Here is an 18,399-nt window from a genome sequence, read left to right as displayed (position 1 = left end):
TTGCCCAGTTCATAATAGCCTGTGTAGTAATATTTTGCTTGCTTGAATTTCTTTCATGTACTTTCTTTATTTTGCCATATATTTGGGTATTTTGCATTGTCTATCATCTTTAAGATCTTCCTTTAATCTATTTGAAACATCAAGTGAACCATATTGACTTTCTATTGATTTATGACTAGAAATAAATGCCAAAAGTCACTCACAGAACATAAGGAATTTTTAATCACAACCGTTATGAAACCTTGTGTGAGTTAATGTCATGGAACCTTAATCATTTATAAGTCTAATTAGACAAGTACTGGAAACTATGTTATTTAAGTAACAATGCGATAAATAGTTCACATATGCTAAAACCTGAGTGGAATATTGTGTTTAAGTGTCCATTCTGCATAATTATAATCATACAATTTTGTTACTACCTAAGGCTGAAACGCATGGTAAATTCTGTTAAATTGGAAAGTTCATTTGAACACACTTAACACACTTCCTGTACTATGTTTCTATCAGTCTTAAGAGTAACCTACACAGTGAATTTGCTGGCAAAAACTAACCTCCTAAGGTTAATGTGTGTGTGTAAAAGTCTAAAGGTAAAGTAGGTCAAAAAGTAGGTAATAGATAATATTAGAAGACTAGAAGAGATACACAATCACAAGTAAATTGAATAAAAATGAATAAAAAAATTGAACTATCAAAGACCCTTTAGAAACAAAACAAACAGAAATCACATTCCTTGTCAAGGGTATCTTTGAGTACAAGTGGGAATTCCCCTCACCAACACAACCATATGCAAGTCGTTTGGCAGGAAACATGATTAGAACTTGATAAACTCTCACACTCATCTTTCTATTTTTAATGTAGTTTGTTGTTTTTATCGAGTTTATAATAGGGAAGGCGTTGAGATAATTAGGGGAGGTCTTTGTGGCACGCGACAGCCGAAACCGTTGACCCCTGTCCATGGGCAGGCTCTATTCGGCTGGTGGCGTTGTGCTACAATAGTCCGTCTGGGATGTCCAAGCCCTCTAACGTGTTCCCGGACAAAAGGGCAGTCAGAGTGGCGTGGCTCATGGCGAGTGAGGTCTCAGTGCTGCCCTGCCCACCGGCCGCGGAGTCGAGGCCCTCCGACCCTGAGGGGGCGGTCACCACAGGACCAGGTTCGGCTTCCTCGGCGACTGGCCCCTCGGCTTGGAAGTCGTGGGCGCGATCGCCTTCCTCTGGCGCGTGGGCAGAGGGAGAAGGACTGTGTGTCGGGGTGTTGAGTTCCCCGATGAAGTCCCACGCCAGCTCCAGCTGACTGTGCTCCGTGCCACTCACGTCCAAGTTCACATCAAGGTTCAAGTCGAGGTTCGCATCGAGATTGGCCTCCAGGCTGGCATCCAGACTGGCGTCTAAAGCACCGTCACCTTCAGTGTCTGCCTCTGCGGCCTCGGCCTCAGCGCCTGACGTTGTCATGATGTGCTCGAAGTGGCCGTCCTCCACGGAGTGGCTCTTGATGTATAGCTCGAGCTCCTCCAGAGCCAACGACTCCATCATGAAGGGTGCGGGCGCGGGCAGCGACTGGCTGCGAATCAGCCCCTTGGCACGCTCCGGGACGCCCCGCTCCGCGCCCCGTTCCGCTGCGAGCGGGGCATGGTGCTGCGGGGATGCAGGGCTGGAGCTCGTAAGAGGGACGGCGCCACCGCTTGCCGTGGCGGGCGTCGCAGTCGGGGACGCCGTCGTCGACGGGGTGGGTGTGGTGAGTGGCGTGGCGTTCACCCTGGCCGAGGGCACAGACGAGATCTCGACTGGGGAGGTCGTTGAGCCCGCGGCCGCGGCCTCCGGGCTCGCGGGGGGCCCAGCGGGCGGCGCCGAGGCAGGGGACGGCGACGGAGAGGTGTCATCACTCATAAGGGTCACGCCGTACTCCAGAGCCAGCTCCATAAGGGAGGAGTCGTCCATGGTGGCCACCCCTGTGCGACGAAATCGTCCAAATTTTACGGGGCGGCTTGTTTAAGAGGAATAATTCATTACGTACGTGAACTACTCTACTTACCGTCCTCCTGAAGCAGATCCATCTCGAGTAGGCCGGAGAGGTCGTCCAGAGGTTCAGTCCGCAAGTTGCGCATGTACGCGCGAATTTTCTTCAGCAAAAACTCCGGAGCGCGGAATCCTTTCAGCTCGAGCAGGTTCACCAGAGGATTGTCCCTGAGTTTTAAAGAAGCGTTTTAATCCACTTTGGTGTCCCAACACTGGACGTTCCCCGAGACGGCGCTGCGCGGTGCGGGTCGGGAGCCGCCCACAGGGCGGGCCGCGTGCCCCACACAGCTGCATGGCGGGCTAGTATACCCACCGCGTTGCAGGCGCTATCATCAATGGCGATCCAGCACTACGCATGCGCTACGAACATGAACTAGGGTACCAGGTGTGGCAGAGGGAACGCTGCAGTGTTGCGGCTTTGCCTATTCCATCCCGCCGAGAGCAAGGTTTCCAGGGTTTCCACAAGTCAGGGGGGGGGGGGAGAAATGAAAATATCATAAGACTCGTACTCTTGACTTACTTGTACTCCTGGCTGACGGCCAGCTCGTGGATGTCCTGCATGATGCACAGAAAGGCCTTGCCTCCAGTCGGCTGGATGAGCTGATTCCTCGCGAGCCACTCCTTATCCTCCTGATCGCTGGCGTACTTGAACAGGTCCTGGTGTTTGGTGTACAGCCGCCCTCGAGAGGTCTCGTATCCCAGAACCTTGTTGGCCCTGCGGACAGGTCGGGTGATGCCGGTTGTAATTTTTCTGAGCATGCACCGGGTGTTTCTTTGAAAGAGCTCGAATGTTGCGGGATTGCATACTCGCAAGGGCCGCAGCGCAGCGTCCATGGCGCCTTACGGACGACGTGAGTGGGCAAACTCGCAATACTGGAGCGCATATGAGAAACACCGGGTTCCTGAACCTGCGAGTCCCGTACTGTACTTTACCAACCTGGCGCCCATGACGAACATGGTGTCGGGCGTTATCCTGGCCGGGTCCCACTTGGGCGAGAGGTAGTTGACCAGCAGCGGGTTGGAAGGGGTGGGGGGCGCCCCCATGCTGGGTCGGGCCAGGGCTGCGGCGCCGGGGCTCAGCCTGCTCTGGGGCGTGGCGGGGGTGGACGCGGTGGCCGGCACCATCGGCGCGACCGGGTTGGCGTTGACGGGCGAGACGGCCGCACCCGACGGCCCGGCCGCGAACACTGGGCCGGCGAGTCGCGCCCTCTTCCGCTTCGCCTCCGCCTCGGCGTCCATCTCCTTGCGCTTCTTGAACATCTGCGGGCAGAGAGGCGCCGTGAGAGCACATGCGCGTGTCCGGGAGGCCCTGCTGCTCGGGCTTGCTCGTGCACCACGGTACCTGCTGCAGGGTGGCGGGCGGCGGGCTGGCGTTGAGCGGGTGCACGGACACGGCCCGCTCCGAGTGCGCCCCGTTGGCGACCTTGGAAACGGCCTGCTTCGCTTGATCCTGCACCGGGGCGGCGGGCCTGCTGCGGCTGCGCTTGCGGTGGCGCCGCGGAGGAGCGGGCCTCAGCGTGTACATCAGCTTGGCCTCCTCGAGCACCCGTTGCAGCACGACGCGAACCTGTGGGAGCGGGAGACGTTGGGCATGGGCAGGATCATAGCAAGAGGGTCACTAATTGAATACTCCCTCACCTGTTCTTCGAGTAGAAGCACCTCGCAACCGAGGCCGAGGTTGACGCGAATGTTGTCCACGGCGGGCTGGAAGAACCGCTAGGGGAGGAAATGCCATTAATGTTGGGCGTTGGTCTCCGAATACTCTTATGGCTATGCTTTCTGGGCGTGATTTGTTTTCGAGCACCAACCTCCATGTATTTGTTGAGCACCACCTTTATGTCCTTGTTGATTGCGGACTGAAGATTCACTCTCAACAAGTCCAGAGACCTGGCCGCCCCGAAGCTTGGTGCCTGGGGTGCCCCGGGGGTTCCTGGCCCTGGCACTCCAGCGACACCCCGACCCGCAGGCCCATTGGCCCCGCCGGCCGCGCCTTGCCGATGCCCATGGCGCCGTGCTCTGAGTGTGTTCAGCAGAGCGGGCCGGACGTTGAATGTGTTTTTCTGTTAACAGAAAGGTTTATGTGAAGCTCCCGAAGGCATTCCCCGCTATTATTGGTGACGAACGCACGCTGCCCTCACCCATTCCACCATGGCAGCAGGAGTCGGAGGCCTTCGCTGAGGCACTGCAAACGTGAAACGCTTTTCCTTGCTGGGCTGGTGTTTTTCAGCAGACGTGGGGCAGGGGCCGCCGTGGTCACCTGGTGGATGTCGCCCTGGCTGCTGCTGGTCGATCCACCCCCGCCCCGGTGACTGCACCACCATTCTGAGCCCAATGCATGGGCCTGTGGGGATAAAAAAGGAACAATGGATAAGCGCCATTATGGTGATGGTGCCATATGTTGGAAGAGAAAAGGGGCGGGGGAAGGTAATATGATCCAAGGAGTTTTATTGGCTACTATAGAGCTGATTGCCTATTTTCAGGCGTCTCATTAGTAGAGACCTTCGGGCCCTTGGGAGGCGGGTATATACTCAGAATTCTTTTTTTTATCTCGCTTCTTTACCCCACCCTACCCACAAATATACCGATTGTCATCAGTGTGGTGTGAAAACTAATGAAAAGTTACGAAACATACTGTACACGGAATGAAAGTACCCCCCCCCCCCCCCCAAATCATCAACCCGATCAAACCCCTATATGGCTAAATGGCAGACATGGGTTTTTGTGGTTTATTTTTAGTGTTAGCGGTATATAATGGCAATCTCCCGGGATATAAAGCGTAGTCGGTGTTGCCTTTCAGTATACAAGACCAAACACCTAGATGAGAATTAAGCTCATCTCGCAGAATCTTTGCTATGGACCAGGTAGCAACGTCTTCTTTTCCAGCAGACCGGATCATTTTCACGAATTTTAATGAGAAACAAAGAGATATCAGGTGACGAATATTACGGTGCACTTACTCTAGGAAAGCTTGAGCACCTTCTGTCTTGATGTGAAAGGGTTACGGTGAAAACATTCTAAAATATATATCACTGAACATCTAGCAGACGAAATAAGCTACAGACGTCTTTTCTTTCTGCTTGTTGTTCTTGTTATCTTCTGGTCACTGGCTTTCGACCCACGTACACCATAAAGCCAGCATTAAGTTCGGTGTCATCTAGCCGGCCGTGACCGCGGAGACGCCGGACGCGCCATTGCAAGTTAGCCGCAGAAACAACCATAACCTCCAAGTGTCTCTGCTGAACTGTTTATTTCTTTGCTTGCTGCCCCGTCTTTTGAAATGTCGACCGATTTTTACATTCGGTACTACGTAGGGCACAAAGGTAAATTTGGGCACGAGTTCTTGGAGTTTGAATTCAGACCGGACGGCAAGTTGCGGTACGCCAACAACTCCAACTACAAAAATGACACGATGATCAGGAAAGAAGCTTACGTTCACAAGTGTGTCATGGATGAGCTGAAGAGGATCATCGTTGATTCTGAAATCATGCAAGAAGATGACTCTCTCTGGCCGCAACCAGATCGCGTCGGAAGACAGGAGCTGGAAATCGTTATAGGCGACGAACACATCTCATTCACAACGTCCAAGACCGGGTCCTTGGTGGACGTCAATCAATCCCGTGATCCCGACGGACTTCGTTGCTTCTATTACTTAGTACAAGATTTGAAGTGTTTGGTGTTCTCTCTAATTGGTCTGCACTACAAGATCAAGCCCATCTAATATGTAGTGTATGATTTCATCGTATTTGAACATTTCAAGTCGCTGTTCTCAAGTTTCAGCCAAGTGACTAAAATCAGCGTTAGCTGATTCATAACATTTTTAATGATTGAATTTGATGTAGATGTTACTCAGTATTTCTTTTATTTTGTTAACCAGTAACATCAATGTCTTTAGCCGCTTATTATGTTGTATCATGGGGATCTTTCTCTGTATGTGTAAAATTTCTCAAATAAGCCTCCCTACCGTCTGTGCCTAGACATTGCGAGTTGTCTATAATAAGATAAACAAAACAAGTCAAGTTTTATGGCCAGTTATTATTTACAATTTATGTACAGTCATCAATAAATAAGTCAAACTCTTAAAACAAATCTACTCATTATTTACAGCTTTTTAACAGTTCATCTTGGAATTAAACTGCAATCCCAATCCTTTGAAGATTAATTTCAGATTCGCTCAGTGATGCTTCAATATTTCATGTTTAGCTTCAAACAATTTCTGGAGATCTTATTAGTTACTTTCTTAAAGACCGAAAAGAGACTTCACAACTTTGAAATACCTACATGGACAAAGCTAACATTCCTAAAAGGGAACTTATTGCTCAATAATGGTCATAAGTCTCAAAACTTTTAACTCATGGATCATAGCGATAATGGCTCATTCACATTTGAAACCGGACAACTGAGACAAAGGAGTCATGCTGTCAAACAATGTGAAAGAATATAAGACTACAATTTGTAGCTACAGAGATATATTTAAGTCTTTTCAGGTAAGTTTTAAAGACAATTCTACAGGTATGTTACACATCACAGGTGCTCTGGATATGTTGCAGAATTTTAATATAACACACATTTCAGACATCTACATTTAAGCATCTTGCAGTTCAAGTATAGGGGGGAAATAAATGATTATGAATTTCTTTGAAGAGAAGTTCCAACCAACTATACTTATAACAGTTGCACATACAAAACTGGTTCAAAAATGTCCGAAGATTTAGAGCACTTTAGCATACTGGCGATTGGATTAGTAAGTGCAGTTGTTTAAGTCTCATTGAGAAAATTTTGAACAAAGACATATTGCACATAAAGTAAGATAAAAATTGAAGAAAACAGTAAAAAAAAAAAGAACAGAAACTTGTAGAGTGCTGCGAACAACAGGGGTGTTACAAAGAATAGTTCCATCCTGAGGAATGTTGAATTAGGCAGACCCCATTCACCTCATCACTGTAATTGGTATGTGGATGCACTGCTCCTTACAGCTAAAATTCAAATCAAAAGTTGGCAATGACACTCTTTACGGACCCATAAAGAATTAAAGTTTCTCAGTGTCGTAAATTCGTGTCAACACAATGTTTACTTTTGTTGTTTGTAAAACCTTGTAAATTTTGTGCCAAATCTTAAATTCTGAAACAAAATACTGAGTGATTAGCAGCAATTTCCACTGACTGATAACTGTTCTTGGCAATGCTTGGGGCATTGTGTCAAGTCAATGTGACAGATGATTACAATTTCCCAACCTAGACTGACTATCAACTTTCTCCTGACTAGCATAATTATCTCCACAAAATATCAATATAAAAACAAAAACAATGGAAATACTTCTATTACAGGTACCATACACAGCATTAAAATAAGCAAACTGAACACAGTTTGATAGAGCTTTACCTACTTGGTGGGAGGTATTGGTTGAGCAAAAACCCCTCACAAACAAATAAAAATTAAAAAAAGGGCAAATAGGAGATTAAACAACAAAAGGTGCTAGCTTTGGCAAGTGCTGGATGCCAGATGTGCAGAACAAACTTTCTTCAAATTTTGTACAGGTTACTTAATCATAAGTTTCTGCATCAATAAAGTTAAGTTTGTGATTGCATTTGCCTGATCTTTAAGACTGCTTACAGAAAAAGTCCCTAAGTTATCTTCAATTGCTGTAATGCTAAAAGATTAATAACTTTCATATAATATAATACATAAGGACTTAAAAATTATCACAGATAAAGTTCCAAATCAATGAACAAGACATTACTCTGATTCATAGACATAGAAATTAAGGGTACTGTGCTCTTGAAAGCATTTTGTTACCTAATCCCTTAACCATAAGAAACCATGGTATGATGGGTAAAGTGACAAGAAAACATGCCGTTCTTACCATAATGTATGTGACACAAACATAAACAACTAGGCTCCCAAACGGTCAACAATTTGTCGACTGTAAGGGCGATTTTCTTCTCTGTCAAAGCTATGTTCCAGCATAAAGAATGTGTAAGGAACATTTTGTAATAGCTCTTTCTGAGAGAACAGAATACATGTCCAAAGATTAAAAATGAAAGCACAATTAAGGACACAAGTGGACACTGATAAATCATTACCCATAAACCACATGGAAGATATAAAACATTACATAAGAATTTATTGCTAGTTCTAACTCGTCCTCACTTATTGTGTTATTCTTGCTGGGCATAGCACATACAAGAAAACACACAACACACATTCCAAGTACAAGATTAAATGATACACACCTACAATGAGAGTACTTGTCTATGTGGTACCATTATGTCAGCGGTGCTCAGCTCTCTCCAATTTATGGAGTGGTAGCAGAACATTTAAAATTTTACTGAAAAGTTTTATCACAATTACTTTTTAAGGATAACCTTAGGCAATAAATTAAAGACTGTAATTAGAGTAGGAGCTTGAAATGATAAGATTGCTCTTGCTGGCCATACAACAGCATCTTTTTCAGTCACTGTATAACAGAAATAAATAGATAACAAAAAGAAATATGCTAGAGACTGCAGGTGGAAAAAATCTGGCAACCAAACATAGGAATCTGCAGGGGACATAGTATGTAAAAGAAATGTTTGAAATCCGTAACATTTTAAGGGAAAAATGAAATATAATGGCTTAGAGACGTTTGTACAGTCTTTAAAGCGTCACAAATTGTGCTGTGGTCTTCATGTTCTAATTACTTAAAAAGATATCAATTTTCACTTTGAAAAGAGTTTACAGCACTCTGTTTAAAGTTACAATGCAGTGTTCTTCGTTTTCAAAAATGCTACATATTCATAATAATCCTTTGCTGATGCAGTTCTCTACTATATTTTCTTTGAAAGGCACTTAAAACATCAATTCATAGGCTACCAAGATAGTGACGTATGTACAAATAAAGTATACGTTACTTAAGAGTCACAAATCACAAATTCATCTACAATTGAGATTGAGATCAAACTACGGTACTCACATTCATCCATGACATATTAACCAGATAATTATTAGTTGAAATATTGGTGAAGATGAAGTAATTGTAAGGACTCTTCAGAATACTTTTTGAATCTAATAAAAGTATATCATACACTTTACATAACACACACACACACACACACACACACACCAAAAAAAAAAAAGAGGAGAAAAAAACCCAACTGGTATGACATATTATGGTGTACATGTACCAATAGTTCGCTTTGCAGGAAGAGACATAAACCCCATTGAAAAAGACGTAAGAACCTATTTGACTGTTGTGAGGAACTTTACAAAGTGATTATTTGCAGAAGTTAAATCAATTACCAAATCAATACTTTGAAATTGGTAGCTTAGTCAATGTTACATCCTCTGATTTTAACATCCTTTTTGACATGGTTTAGTAATTGGGGTATTGACGTCAGTAGATAACTACAAGTAGTAGATAGAATAAAAGAGGTAAGCCTTTGGACTAACATTAGCGACCATGATAGATCGTTTATATTGAAATAGTAGCAGTTATTATTTTTTAAATCCATGTTAAGTCGGTTGAAAGAATAGCGGTGTTTACTTTACAACTGTATTCAGAGTTAATCTGCCATTAATATTAGTTAATTAAGTAATACTCTTCTAGCAAAATGAATTGGGATTTAAAATTTGTTTATCTTTTGTGTTTAAAAAAAACAACAACATGTAACTGCTGTCTCCCATCTCACAAAATTTTAGAGCTAATACAAGTTTTACCACAATCACACAAACAGTAAAGACATAAAATTCAATGACAATGTGACTAGAAAAGAAAAAGGCATAAAGCCTCAATCTACAGGAGCAAGAAATCACACATTCTTAAAGTCACTTCTTTAAAGAGTAGCTCCCAGTGAGGTCCATTTCCTGCTGAGGAGCATTGTCCCACAGCTTTGAGTTGTAGAAGAGAGGCTGATCTCCTCCGACTGAGCCGGTTCTAGCCCGGCTCTGTGTCACTCAGAAAACCGATTCAGCTGATCTTGATAACTGGATGGGGTGAGAGGGACTGCGTACTAGTCTCTTTTTCGGTAGTTTCTCAAAAGTGTTCAGCAGCCGCACGAAGTCCGGTCTATCTCCAGGCTTGTATGACCAGCATGACATCAAAATGTCCTAGAAAAAGATTGTAAAACAAATTAGATTTTAGCATTTGAACTCTTTAAAATATTCACACCATCCAACAGTTTAAAACATTGCATTACACAGAGATAGGAAGAATTAGAATATAAAACAAAAGTTAGTAAAAGACAATTAAGTTCGATACAGAGACTTTAACAATAATGCAATGATGCAAGAAAAAAATTATAAGATACAAAAAGTTGATAAGTGCCAAATAAAGGAAAAAGATTTTGCAAAGAATTAAATTTGGAATATGTTACGATAAAATCAAAATAACTACGCAACCCCTACAAATATAATGAAAGTGATGAGTTCGATTGCCACCAATAGCAAAAGAAACAATAAACATGAAGACGATAAGCTCAAAATAAATATTTCACACAATTTAGTAAGGTAGTTGAACCCATGCCGTAACTGTATGCAGCAGGTTCTATAACAGCACCCTGTGCCCTTTTTGGTGATAAAAAAATATCTCTACACCGTCTCCTCTTAATCAGACTGTACGGGGTGTACCATAAGTCTCGTAATTTTCTTTTAGTTCTACTGTACCACAAGCAGGCGTGTGGTCTGCTCGCTTGGCACCAGGGTGAGCGGGTGAGCTTGCTTACCGTGGCTCACCGTAGCGTCACCGGTGGCGCCTCATGGGGCCGCGCTAGTAGACAAGACAACCCACCTACACCCCTAAATGCGGTACAGTATGACCCAAAAAATAAGTACGGAACCTCTGGAACACCCTGCAGTATAAAGAGGGATGAGTTAGTGAGCTTAAGACTACCTTGAACCTGGACCCTTCAAAACAGAGGACAGCCAGGCAGAATAGCATTGCAACAAGCATAAATAGAGAAATACAGAAACATCAATAATAATTTAGAAAAAAAAAACACAATAAAAAAAACACTTTTAGAAAGCAAAGCTGAGTAGAGGCAACAAGCCATTATAGATAAATAGATTGTCTTCGATACGTAAACACCTAACCATGCAGGGCTTTCCTGTACAAGTAGAGTTGAATAAAGATATCCTGACAAGTAGAAAACTCCAATGAGAACATCACATTGATTCAAATTCCCAAGTAACTTAAACTACACAACGAAACTGGAGACATGCAAGAGGTTATCTTCACTGTTCAACTACACCTCCTCTACTAGGACTGAAAAAAGTACATGCTGACTGGAGTTGTGCTGGTCACCCAAAACCCACCTCAGCAGATAAACTCAATCCATTATCATCATCATTATCTTCCAAGTTGAGATGGTCTAGGTGCCACTCATTCAGGCCTTTAGGCTTCCCTTGTTCAGCCAAATTGCGCAATGAAGTTACCTGGGAGTTGCGAGGGCGTATAGCCTTTAAATTATAATTGTGAGAGATTAAGATTAGCAAGCATTTAAAAAAAAGTTAAACCCTAATAGGTACTTCAAAACAAACAATTAAATACTACTATGCCACCAAAACGTTATCACTTTCAATAATATGAATGAAACTGCTAATTTTTAATACACTACATTAAAAAATGCACAAACTAAACAAAAAAATTAACAAGAAACATCTTGATTACAATTTTTTCTATTTCCTTTTTTGTGGTTCTTAAAAAAGATTTTCCCTAGCTTATGGAAAGCACAGCTTATGTCTCTGTTACTGTTTAAAACAAAAGTTACATTTTATTCAAAAAGTTTGCAAACTCAATACACAGAATACAAAGCAGGAGTCTCAACAATATGAATTCCCCATTCAAAGTAGCACAATGCACTCAATACCCACCTCACTTGATGCACTATGACTAGTATCTTTGGGAAGGTGATAATGCCGATCGTGATGCTTGGGCTTCCCCTTCTCCGCAAATTGACGAAGAGAGGGGAGAGGAGAGGGAGAGATGGGAAAGAGAGGAGCCTTATGTACAGACATGGAAAAGATGGGTTAGTTCAGGGTTAGAAGACACCAGAATAACTAAACAACTAACTTTTCAAAAAAGGGAAAAAAAGAGAGAGAGAAGAGAAAGCACAATATAAACCCTTTGATCAGACTGAAAGACACCACAGACAGAGGAGGCTTGGGAGTGACACACACACATGTTGAATGGCACTTAACATAGACTTACCTTAACATCTCGGCTAGCTTGAAGGTTAGCTAGTGTCTGTTTCATTCCTTTCCCAACTTGCCAAATTATAGACTCAGGGGGCTGAGCTTTGAAAGGCCACTCCCCACACAAAAGCTCGTACCATACAGTTCTGAAAGTAAATGGAAATTACATATCTTTCAACTGATACCATATTCACATGATTATAAGACCCCCCAAACATTCGTCGTGGGGGGTGGGTGGGTCTTATAATCAGGTGAATGCGGTACTTTCAAAGAGTTCTCACTAAACAATACAAGTAGAGAATACATACCCAAAAGCATATACATCAGAAGCCTTTGAAAATGGAAGTTCATCATCCAATTGGTTTTGCTGAGCCTTTAGGCTGCACATAATTTCAGGAGCAAGGTAACATAACCAGCCACGAGGAATACTAAGGCCCTTTCCTTTCCTAAGAATGATAAAAAAAAAATCCACACAATTAAACAATGTAACTAAGCACATCATAATAAATTTGAAAGGTTTCGAGTAGGTTTAATCATTATTCTACAAGAAAAATGTATAAAGCTCATCAACCCACCTGTTTCCAAAGCACAATTTGGTTACACTGAAGAGCCCAAAATCAGTGATTACAACCTTCCCATTCTGAAGAAATATGTTTTTGCTTTTGAGGTCCTTGTGAATTATACCACGGGCATGGAGATATCCCATACCCTGAGATATCTGCTGAGCAACCATTGTGGTGCGATTCATGTTAAATTTATCCTTGCGGATGTGAATGTGAGTGTAGAGAGTCAGACCTTTGCACATGCTTGTAACTATGGCTAATCTGGGAGGCTTCATGCAAGCTCCCATAAACAGAACTAAATTTTCATGTCTGGTCTTACGGAATATTGCAACCTAGGAAAAACAAATATTAACAATTACCAACTGGAAAGTTTCAAGATACAGTTGTACAATATTCACAATATTATTTCAGTATTACCTCTAGCTTGAAGGCTTCCAATGTCTTCTCCATGTCTGTATCATCCATTTTGTCCATGTTCAGTACTTTGATGGCTACATCGCCATACCAACTACCTCTGTACACTGTGCCAAAGTGACCAGTGCCCAATGGGTCTCCAAGGTTTAAGTCATCAAATGGAATATCCCATTCCCGCATTGATAACTAAAGACAATGGTGTACAAAATAAATTAGCTGGAGGAAGCAACATGGATCACAAATTTGATTTGATAGATAAAATAGAGTGCTTACACTATTCTGTCTTGGCCACCCTTTGCCATCTGTAGCCTCTCCATCTGACACCTGGCTATCTTGGCTATCTACACGCACAGGTGTTCGTTCTGAATCTGTGCTAATACTTCCAGAACCAGATACTGATAATGTTTTATCACTGTCCTGCAAAGCCAATATCAATTTTGATAAGAGCCCAACATCTATTTGTTAAGTAAAAAGGATCTTTCAGTTCGTTTTTTAAATATTATTTTCTAAATTACCATTGAAACACCTTCTTTTTGTGCTTTTTCCATAATCTCCTCTAGAGCTGGAGGTGCGGTCAGAGGGTGAGTCTCCAAGGTAACTCCCCGAGGAAGTGTCACTTCAGGGAAGTGGAATGAGTTCTGCTTAGTGGTAGGGGCAGCTGATGATGCATGCTGTAGCATCATCGCTGGTGATGATGGTGTAGAGGAATTGCAGCTTGAAGTGTTGGAACTTGAATCTGGACCCTGTTAACTCAAATGGTAATTAACATGAGAACTCACAAGGTAAAGTAACTTTATTCTAAATACAGTATTAGCTGATCTTACTGACCTGGAATGGTGGAATTTGAATTGAAGGCTGAGGGTGTGATCGCTTGCGATCCTTACGATTAAAGAAGTTGTTGTTCAGAGAATGACTTGGAGATGGTCTTCTCATGCTTGGGGACTGATTAGAATTTGGTGGGCCCATGCCTACAGAGAAAAAGAAACCCATGATAAAAAGAAACTACAGTAAAAGAGTTTTAAGTCAAGGGGGAAAAAGCAGTTTCACAAACCATCTGATTTAAGTGTTGCTCGGAATGCTTCAACAAGTGCCCTTGGTAGGCCACAAGATGGAGGCACTTTAGACTTGCAGTCTTTATGGCATTTGTACTTGCATTCAGTGCATTTCAAACCTGAAACACGAAAATAGTTGCAAAATAATTAAAAGACCACAAATAAAACTTACAAAAACTAAATTAAAACAAAAATAAATTTTAAAAAATTGAATTACGAACCCATAAACATCTGCTTATCACAATAATCACAATTAGCAATCATCTTGTATGTTTTAGTGAAACGATGAGCAATATCATGAGCCATGCCTCTTGTCAAGACTGGAGCTGGTCGAGGAGATTTTGGAACTTGGAGGCTTGCTGTAAGAGAAAATGACGATTATGATTGGAAAAAGCAATCAATAAAACAATAAAGTAAGAAGTAATCAAAGCAAAACTGCTTGATTTACATTTTGCACTGTTGTCATCACTGTCAGTGCCTGCTGTACTGTAAGGTGGTGATTTAATAGGGCTAGATAAGAGAGGAGAAGTTTGGCCATAATCACTACAGTTAGGTCCTGGTTCAGTGGGGAGCCGACCACGTCTAAAAGGTTTACCATTAGCAGTGCCAGCTGCATCACTGTGACACAAAAACAGATTGATTTTAGTTAACTACACATATTTGTACAGTGTTAGAAACAAATTATACTCTGCATCTTTTGATACCTGCTCTGATTACTCTCTGCTCCTTCTACCCTGTTTCCTAATTGGAATTCATGAGACTTGGACTTGGTTAGAGTTTGAGCATCACCAAGAGCACTCTGCATTTGTTGTTGTGATTGTTGATGTTGCTGCTGCTGTTGTTGCTGATGTTGCTGTTGCTGATGTTGCTGTTGCTGATGTTGCTGTTGCTGATGCTGTTGTTGCTGTTGTTGCTGATGCTGATGTTGCTGATGCTGATGTTGCTGATGCTGATGTTGCTGTTGCTGCTGCAGGTGTTGATTTTGAGGGTGATGTTGTTGAAAAGGGTTATATTGAGGCTGATACCTTGCAGTTCCTTGATCACTATTCTCCTGGCATACTAAATTTTTCAGCTCTTGAACAAGCTGGTCTTGACTAATTTGATTTGAATGAGAATGATTATATGCACTAGAATTGCCATGAATCTTTCTCCTAGGAGGTGGTGTTGTGGGAAATCGTAGCTTTTCACCTAAATTGGAAAAAATTCCAAAGTAAATACAATATTAAGAAAGGGTTAAATCGAATTTGAATCTGTCACTAACCTTTTCCTTTGTTAACTGGAGGAGTTGAGGGAGGTGTACAAGGCGGGTAGATGGGCAGAACAGGGGGCGAGAGAGGAGGAAAGTGGGTTGGCGTACTACTTCCCAGTTGCGGCAGAGAATTTACTGAGGAGCTTGTTGACCCTCCAAGACTTGGACTATAACTAAAATTGTTGTTGTTGTGTGGGAAACAATCTTCAGAAGGCACAGATCCACGTGTAGCTCTTTGACGAAGGTGCCTGGGTGATACACTAGTAGGTGTACGCTGAGGACTTTGATGCTCCCAAGAGTCCCAATACAATGGAGGTTCAGTATCATTGGCTTCATCTCCTCGAATTTTCAAATCTGTAATTTTTATAAGCAATCATTTCAGCTAAAACTGTACAGTGTTAGCAGACAACAGCCATGGTCTGTGAGGTTAAACAATAATACCTTGAATGTATCTTTTCAAATTATCAAGTGACCTAATTAGTCTGCGAATATCTTCTTCTCTAGCTTGTCTCTCAACAAGCATACCACGCAATTCATTGTCAGATTTAAGTTGTAAGTCTTCTAAAGTACTTATACGTTTACATAATCCCTGAAACACAGATTAGAGGTTGAGGACAGATTATTTACATAATTCAGAAATTTCAGAGAGAGAGAGAGATTACTATGATACAAACCGTGATAGAATCAGGCGTCAAACCAACAACTTTCAGCCATTGGTCCAAGGGAGGTATATTAATGACTTCATTTGCTCTCAATGCACCGTTTTCTATGAAGGATGATTTGTTTAAAAGTAGCTTTGAATAGAGCTTTACTAACTTGCCCTGTGGAAATAAATCCATGAATAAACTAGGAAACAGGAAAAAACTATACAGAACAAGATAGATGCTATTAGAAAGGTTAATATCTGGATGACATTTTCACAAGTGAGGTTATGAAAACAATGAACGACCGTGTGAGAGGGGGTTGAAAATAGTCAAGTTCAATGAAAAGGTGGCACATGTAAGGGAACTTTAAGGAAGAAATTGGAGTGTTACCTCTAAAGTTCGAATTTCTTGTTGCGTTAATTCTGCACTTGTCGCACATTGTGTCCTCAAACCATCCAAGCGGTCAGCAGAAATGTCAATCATAGACTGAACTACAAGTAGGGCACCCCGAGGATCCCTCTCTGTTTTATCTTCGTTGGCCATCCCGACCAGATGTGTTAGACACCACACCAAATCATTCAAGTTGGAGACGAAGGTTCATGACGAAGGGACGGGCTTGACATCACTTCATCATCATAACACTTCATTCCTTTGCCTCTCCGTCACGTAAAAACTTCAGCCATCTTGCGTTTTCACACTCACGAAAATCGCCACCCCCACCATCTCTACCCCCTTCACTTCCCCTACCTCCCTCCCTCCCTTCCTCACTACCCCTTTGCACCCCTGCCATTGACCACCCCAGACCACTACAGTTTGTGAGTTTGAGACCACAGAAACCGCATGCACATAAACGATAAGCAAAACGAGGAAGATAAAATACGAATAAATCACTCCTCATATACTTTACACCGTCTGATTATGTGCATTTCTTAGTTGTTGTTGTTCGTAGAACCTGGAACATCCTAGAACGCACACCAAAAGCAGACGACTTGCAAAGGAACGGACCCAATCTGTCGCAATGCCAAAGATTTTTGCGAGTGTTGTTGTTTACTCTTAAACCCGAAGGTGGAGATCAGCTGTCTGTAAGAAGAGAAAAACCCTTTCCATTGTTTAATTATTTTTTTTACAACTCACTATCACCATGGAGTACAAAGTTGCCAACTCTAAGCCACTTAAGCTTAAAACTGAGGGTGTGAAGAAGTAAGTAACAGTACCTAACCTATCCTACTCAGTGCATTAAGAACTCATTCAATTTGTGGTTGGTGTTTAAAGTGGTTAAAGTTTAGTTAATGATCGATAAAAAAAACAGCTGCTCCTCAAATTTCAATTTTACTTTAAGAATTTTCGGCGGTCCATTTAAGTAGTAACACGCTGCCAAAATGGTAAGCTGTGCTCCTGAAGCTTCTGATCGGAACTGTGAAACTGTATTGATTACAGGAAAAAGAAACACAAGGAAGAAAAGAAACTGCTTGAAAAGGTAACTAAAGCAACGGAGGTTCCTCAAGAAACTCAAAAACCGCCCCAAATTCAACGTACCAAGGCAGAGCTTGCTTTTCTGAAACAACAAGAGAAAATGGTGTGTAATCTAGTGAGATAAACATACTGAGCTCTTTGTTGGTCTAGCTTAAACTAATGCTTTCTTTTGTTTTTTTCTTTTTCCACAGCAAAAAGAAAGAATAGCCCAAAAGGCATCCAAAACGCACAAACAAAGAGTGGAAGAATTCAATCGTCACCTGGACAGTCTCACGGAACACTTTGACATCCCTAAAGTCAGTTGGACAAAGTAAAATGTTTTTATTTCATTCATGTAAATACTATTTTGTTATTCTTTCATTTAATATTAAGAACATTATTTGTAATCTGAATGAGGTTTGAGTCAAAATTTATTGTTATTTGGAACATCTAATAGTATCTATTCTATACTTAAGTTCTTTCATCTTTGGCAACGGATTAAAATTTCCTTGGCACCAATGGACATGTTACGATTGAGTGAACTTTTCCTGATTCCAACATGTATCAAGACCGAATAATCCTGTGAATTACCCCAAGTGTGTGAATAATGGATCGCCCTCAAGGAGCACTTGAAAATTTCTGGAACCACGACTGCGATCAGCTGCGATTGTCTAGTTAACGGCTCCGTCCACCAACACTCGCGGGCGGCGGGGCCGTATCGAGGCTGGAGCCGGAGCCGCCGCGCCGAGTCACGCCGCCGGGCGAGCCAGGCCGATTCCCCATTCACTTTGAGCCGAACGCGAATGGATTCCTTTTGTTTAAACATTCCGTGTGGCCAGGTGGACACA

The 18,399-nt window shown here is 42.5% G+C and overlaps 4 protein-coding genes across 8 annotated transcripts; 2 read left to right on the top strand and 2 right to left on the bottom strand.

Moving 5' to 3' along the window:
* Positions 1-6: 6 nt before the first annotated feature.
* Positions 7-5,103, bottom strand: LOC113204158 (uncharacterized). Its single transcript, XM_026419202.2, has 9 exons — positions 4,971-5,103; positions 4,152-4,354; positions 3,822-4,073; positions 3,652-3,729; positions 3,356-3,580; positions 2,951-3,273; positions 2,534-2,728; positions 2,030-2,181; positions 7-1,946 (listed from the first exon to the last, which is right to left on the bottom strand). The coding sequence occupies exons 2-9, from the start codon at positions 4,332-4,334 to the stop codon at positions 988-990; spliced, it is 2,367 nt and encodes a 788-aa protein (XP_026274987.2). The 5' UTR covers positions 4,335-4,354; positions 4,971-5,103; the 3' UTR covers positions 7-987.
* A 66-nt stretch (positions 5,104-5,169) lies between these two features.
* LOC113204166 (protein mago nashi) lies at positions 5,170-6,099 on the top strand. The gene has a single exon (XM_026419214.2). The coding sequence runs from the start codon at positions 5,291-5,293 to the stop codon at positions 5,729-5,731; it is 441 nt and encodes a 146-aa protein (XP_026274999.1). The 5' UTR covers positions 5,170-5,290; the 3' UTR covers positions 5,732-6,099.
* Positions 6,026-16,827, bottom strand: LOC113204170 (kinase suppressor of Ras 2). 5 transcript variants are annotated; one of them, XM_052268892.1, is made up of 19 exons: positions 16,490-16,827; positions 16,130-16,276; positions 15,897-16,044; positions 15,468-15,809; positions 15,168-15,394; positions 14,911-15,137; positions 14,655-14,824; positions 14,428-14,565; positions 14,206-14,325; positions 13,983-14,122; positions 13,670-13,897; positions 13,428-13,571; positions 13,158-13,340; positions 12,753-13,072; positions 12,486-12,623; positions 12,194-12,323; positions 11,857-11,985; positions 11,299-11,442; positions 6,026-10,095 (listed from the first exon to the last, which is right to left on the bottom strand). In XM_052268892.1, the coding sequence occupies exons 1-19, from the start codon at positions 16,640-16,642 to the stop codon at positions 9,943-9,945; spliced, it is 3,381 nt and encodes a 1,126-aa protein (XP_052124852.1). In that variant the 5' UTR covers positions 16,643-16,827; the 3' UTR covers positions 6,026-9,942. The 5 variants fall into 5 exon arrangements, with proteins under 5 accessions (XP_052124852.1, XP_026275015.2, XP_052124851.1 ...); XM_026419230.2 differs by having other exon boundaries at positions 14,911-15,394; XM_052268891.1 differs by having other exon boundaries at positions 11,299-11,418; positions 14,911-15,394.
* A 285-nt stretch (positions 16,828-17,112) lies between these two features.
* On the top strand, positions 17,113-18,074 carry LOC113203522 (protein FAM32A). The gene is made up of 3 exons (XM_026418268.2): positions 17,113-17,299; positions 17,537-17,675; positions 17,764-18,074. The coding sequence occupies exons 1-3, from the start codon at positions 17,241-17,243 to the stop codon at positions 17,884-17,886; spliced, it is 321 nt and encodes a 106-aa protein (XP_026274053.1). The 5' UTR covers positions 17,113-17,240; the 3' UTR covers positions 17,887-18,074.
* The last annotated feature ends 325 nt before the right edge of the window (positions 18,075-18,399 follow it).

This window comes from Frankliniella occidentalis, unplaced genomic scaffold, assembly GCF_000697945.3.
Source record: "Frankliniella occidentalis isolate FOCC.00 unplaced genomic scaffold, Focc_3.1 Scaffold78, whole genome shotgun sequence".
NCBI lineage: Eukaryota > Metazoa > Arthropoda > Insecta > Thysanoptera > Thripidae > Frankliniella > Frankliniella occidentalis.
This window is presented reverse-complemented; position numbering and strand designations above follow the sequence as displayed.

Excerpts from the sequence above, each read along its gene's own strand:
- LOC113204158 (XM_026419202.2), bottom strand. The coding sequence starts at position 4,334 with ATGGTGGTGCAGTCACCGGGGCGGGGGTGGATCGACCAGCAGCAGCCA. Across the intron at positions 3,581-3,651 it reads TGCTTCTACTCGAAGAACAG|GTTCGCGTCGTGCTGCAACG; the intron begins GTGAGGGAGTAT and ends CCGCTCCCACAG. Across the intron at positions 2,729-2,950 it reads ATGTTCGTCATGGGCGCCAG|GGCCAACAAGGTTCTGGGAT; the intron begins GTTGGTAAAGTA and ends ACCTGTCCGCAG.
- LOC113204166 (XM_026419214.2), top strand. The coding sequence starts at position 5,291 with ATGTCGACCGATTTTTACATTCGGTACTACGTAGGGCACAAAGGTAAA.
- LOC113204170 (XM_026419230.2), bottom strand. The coding sequence starts at position 16,642 with ATGGCCAACGAAGATAAAACAGAGAGGGATCCTCGGGGTGCCCTACTT. Across the intron at positions 16,277-16,489 it reads AAGAAATTCGAACTTTAGAG|GGCAAGTTAGTAAAGCTCTA; the intron begins GTAACACTCCAA and ends TTATTTCCACAG. Across the intron at positions 15,810-15,896 it reads TTTGAAAAGATACATTCAAG|ATTTGAAAATTCGAGGAGAT; the intron begins GTATTATTGTTT and ends TAAAAATTACAG.
- LOC113203522 (XM_026418268.2), top strand. The coding sequence starts at position 17,241 with ATGGAGTACAAAGTTGCCAACTCTAAGCCACTTAAGCTTAAAACTGAG. Across the intron at positions 17,300-17,536 it reads AAAACTGAGGGTGTGAAGAA|GAAAAAGAAACACAAGGAAG; the intron begins GTAAGTAACAGT and ends TATTGATTACAG. Across the intron at positions 17,676-17,763 it reads TGAAACAACAAGAGAAAATG|CAAAAAGAAAGAATAGCCCA; the intron begins GTGTGTAATCTA and ends CTTTTTCCACAG.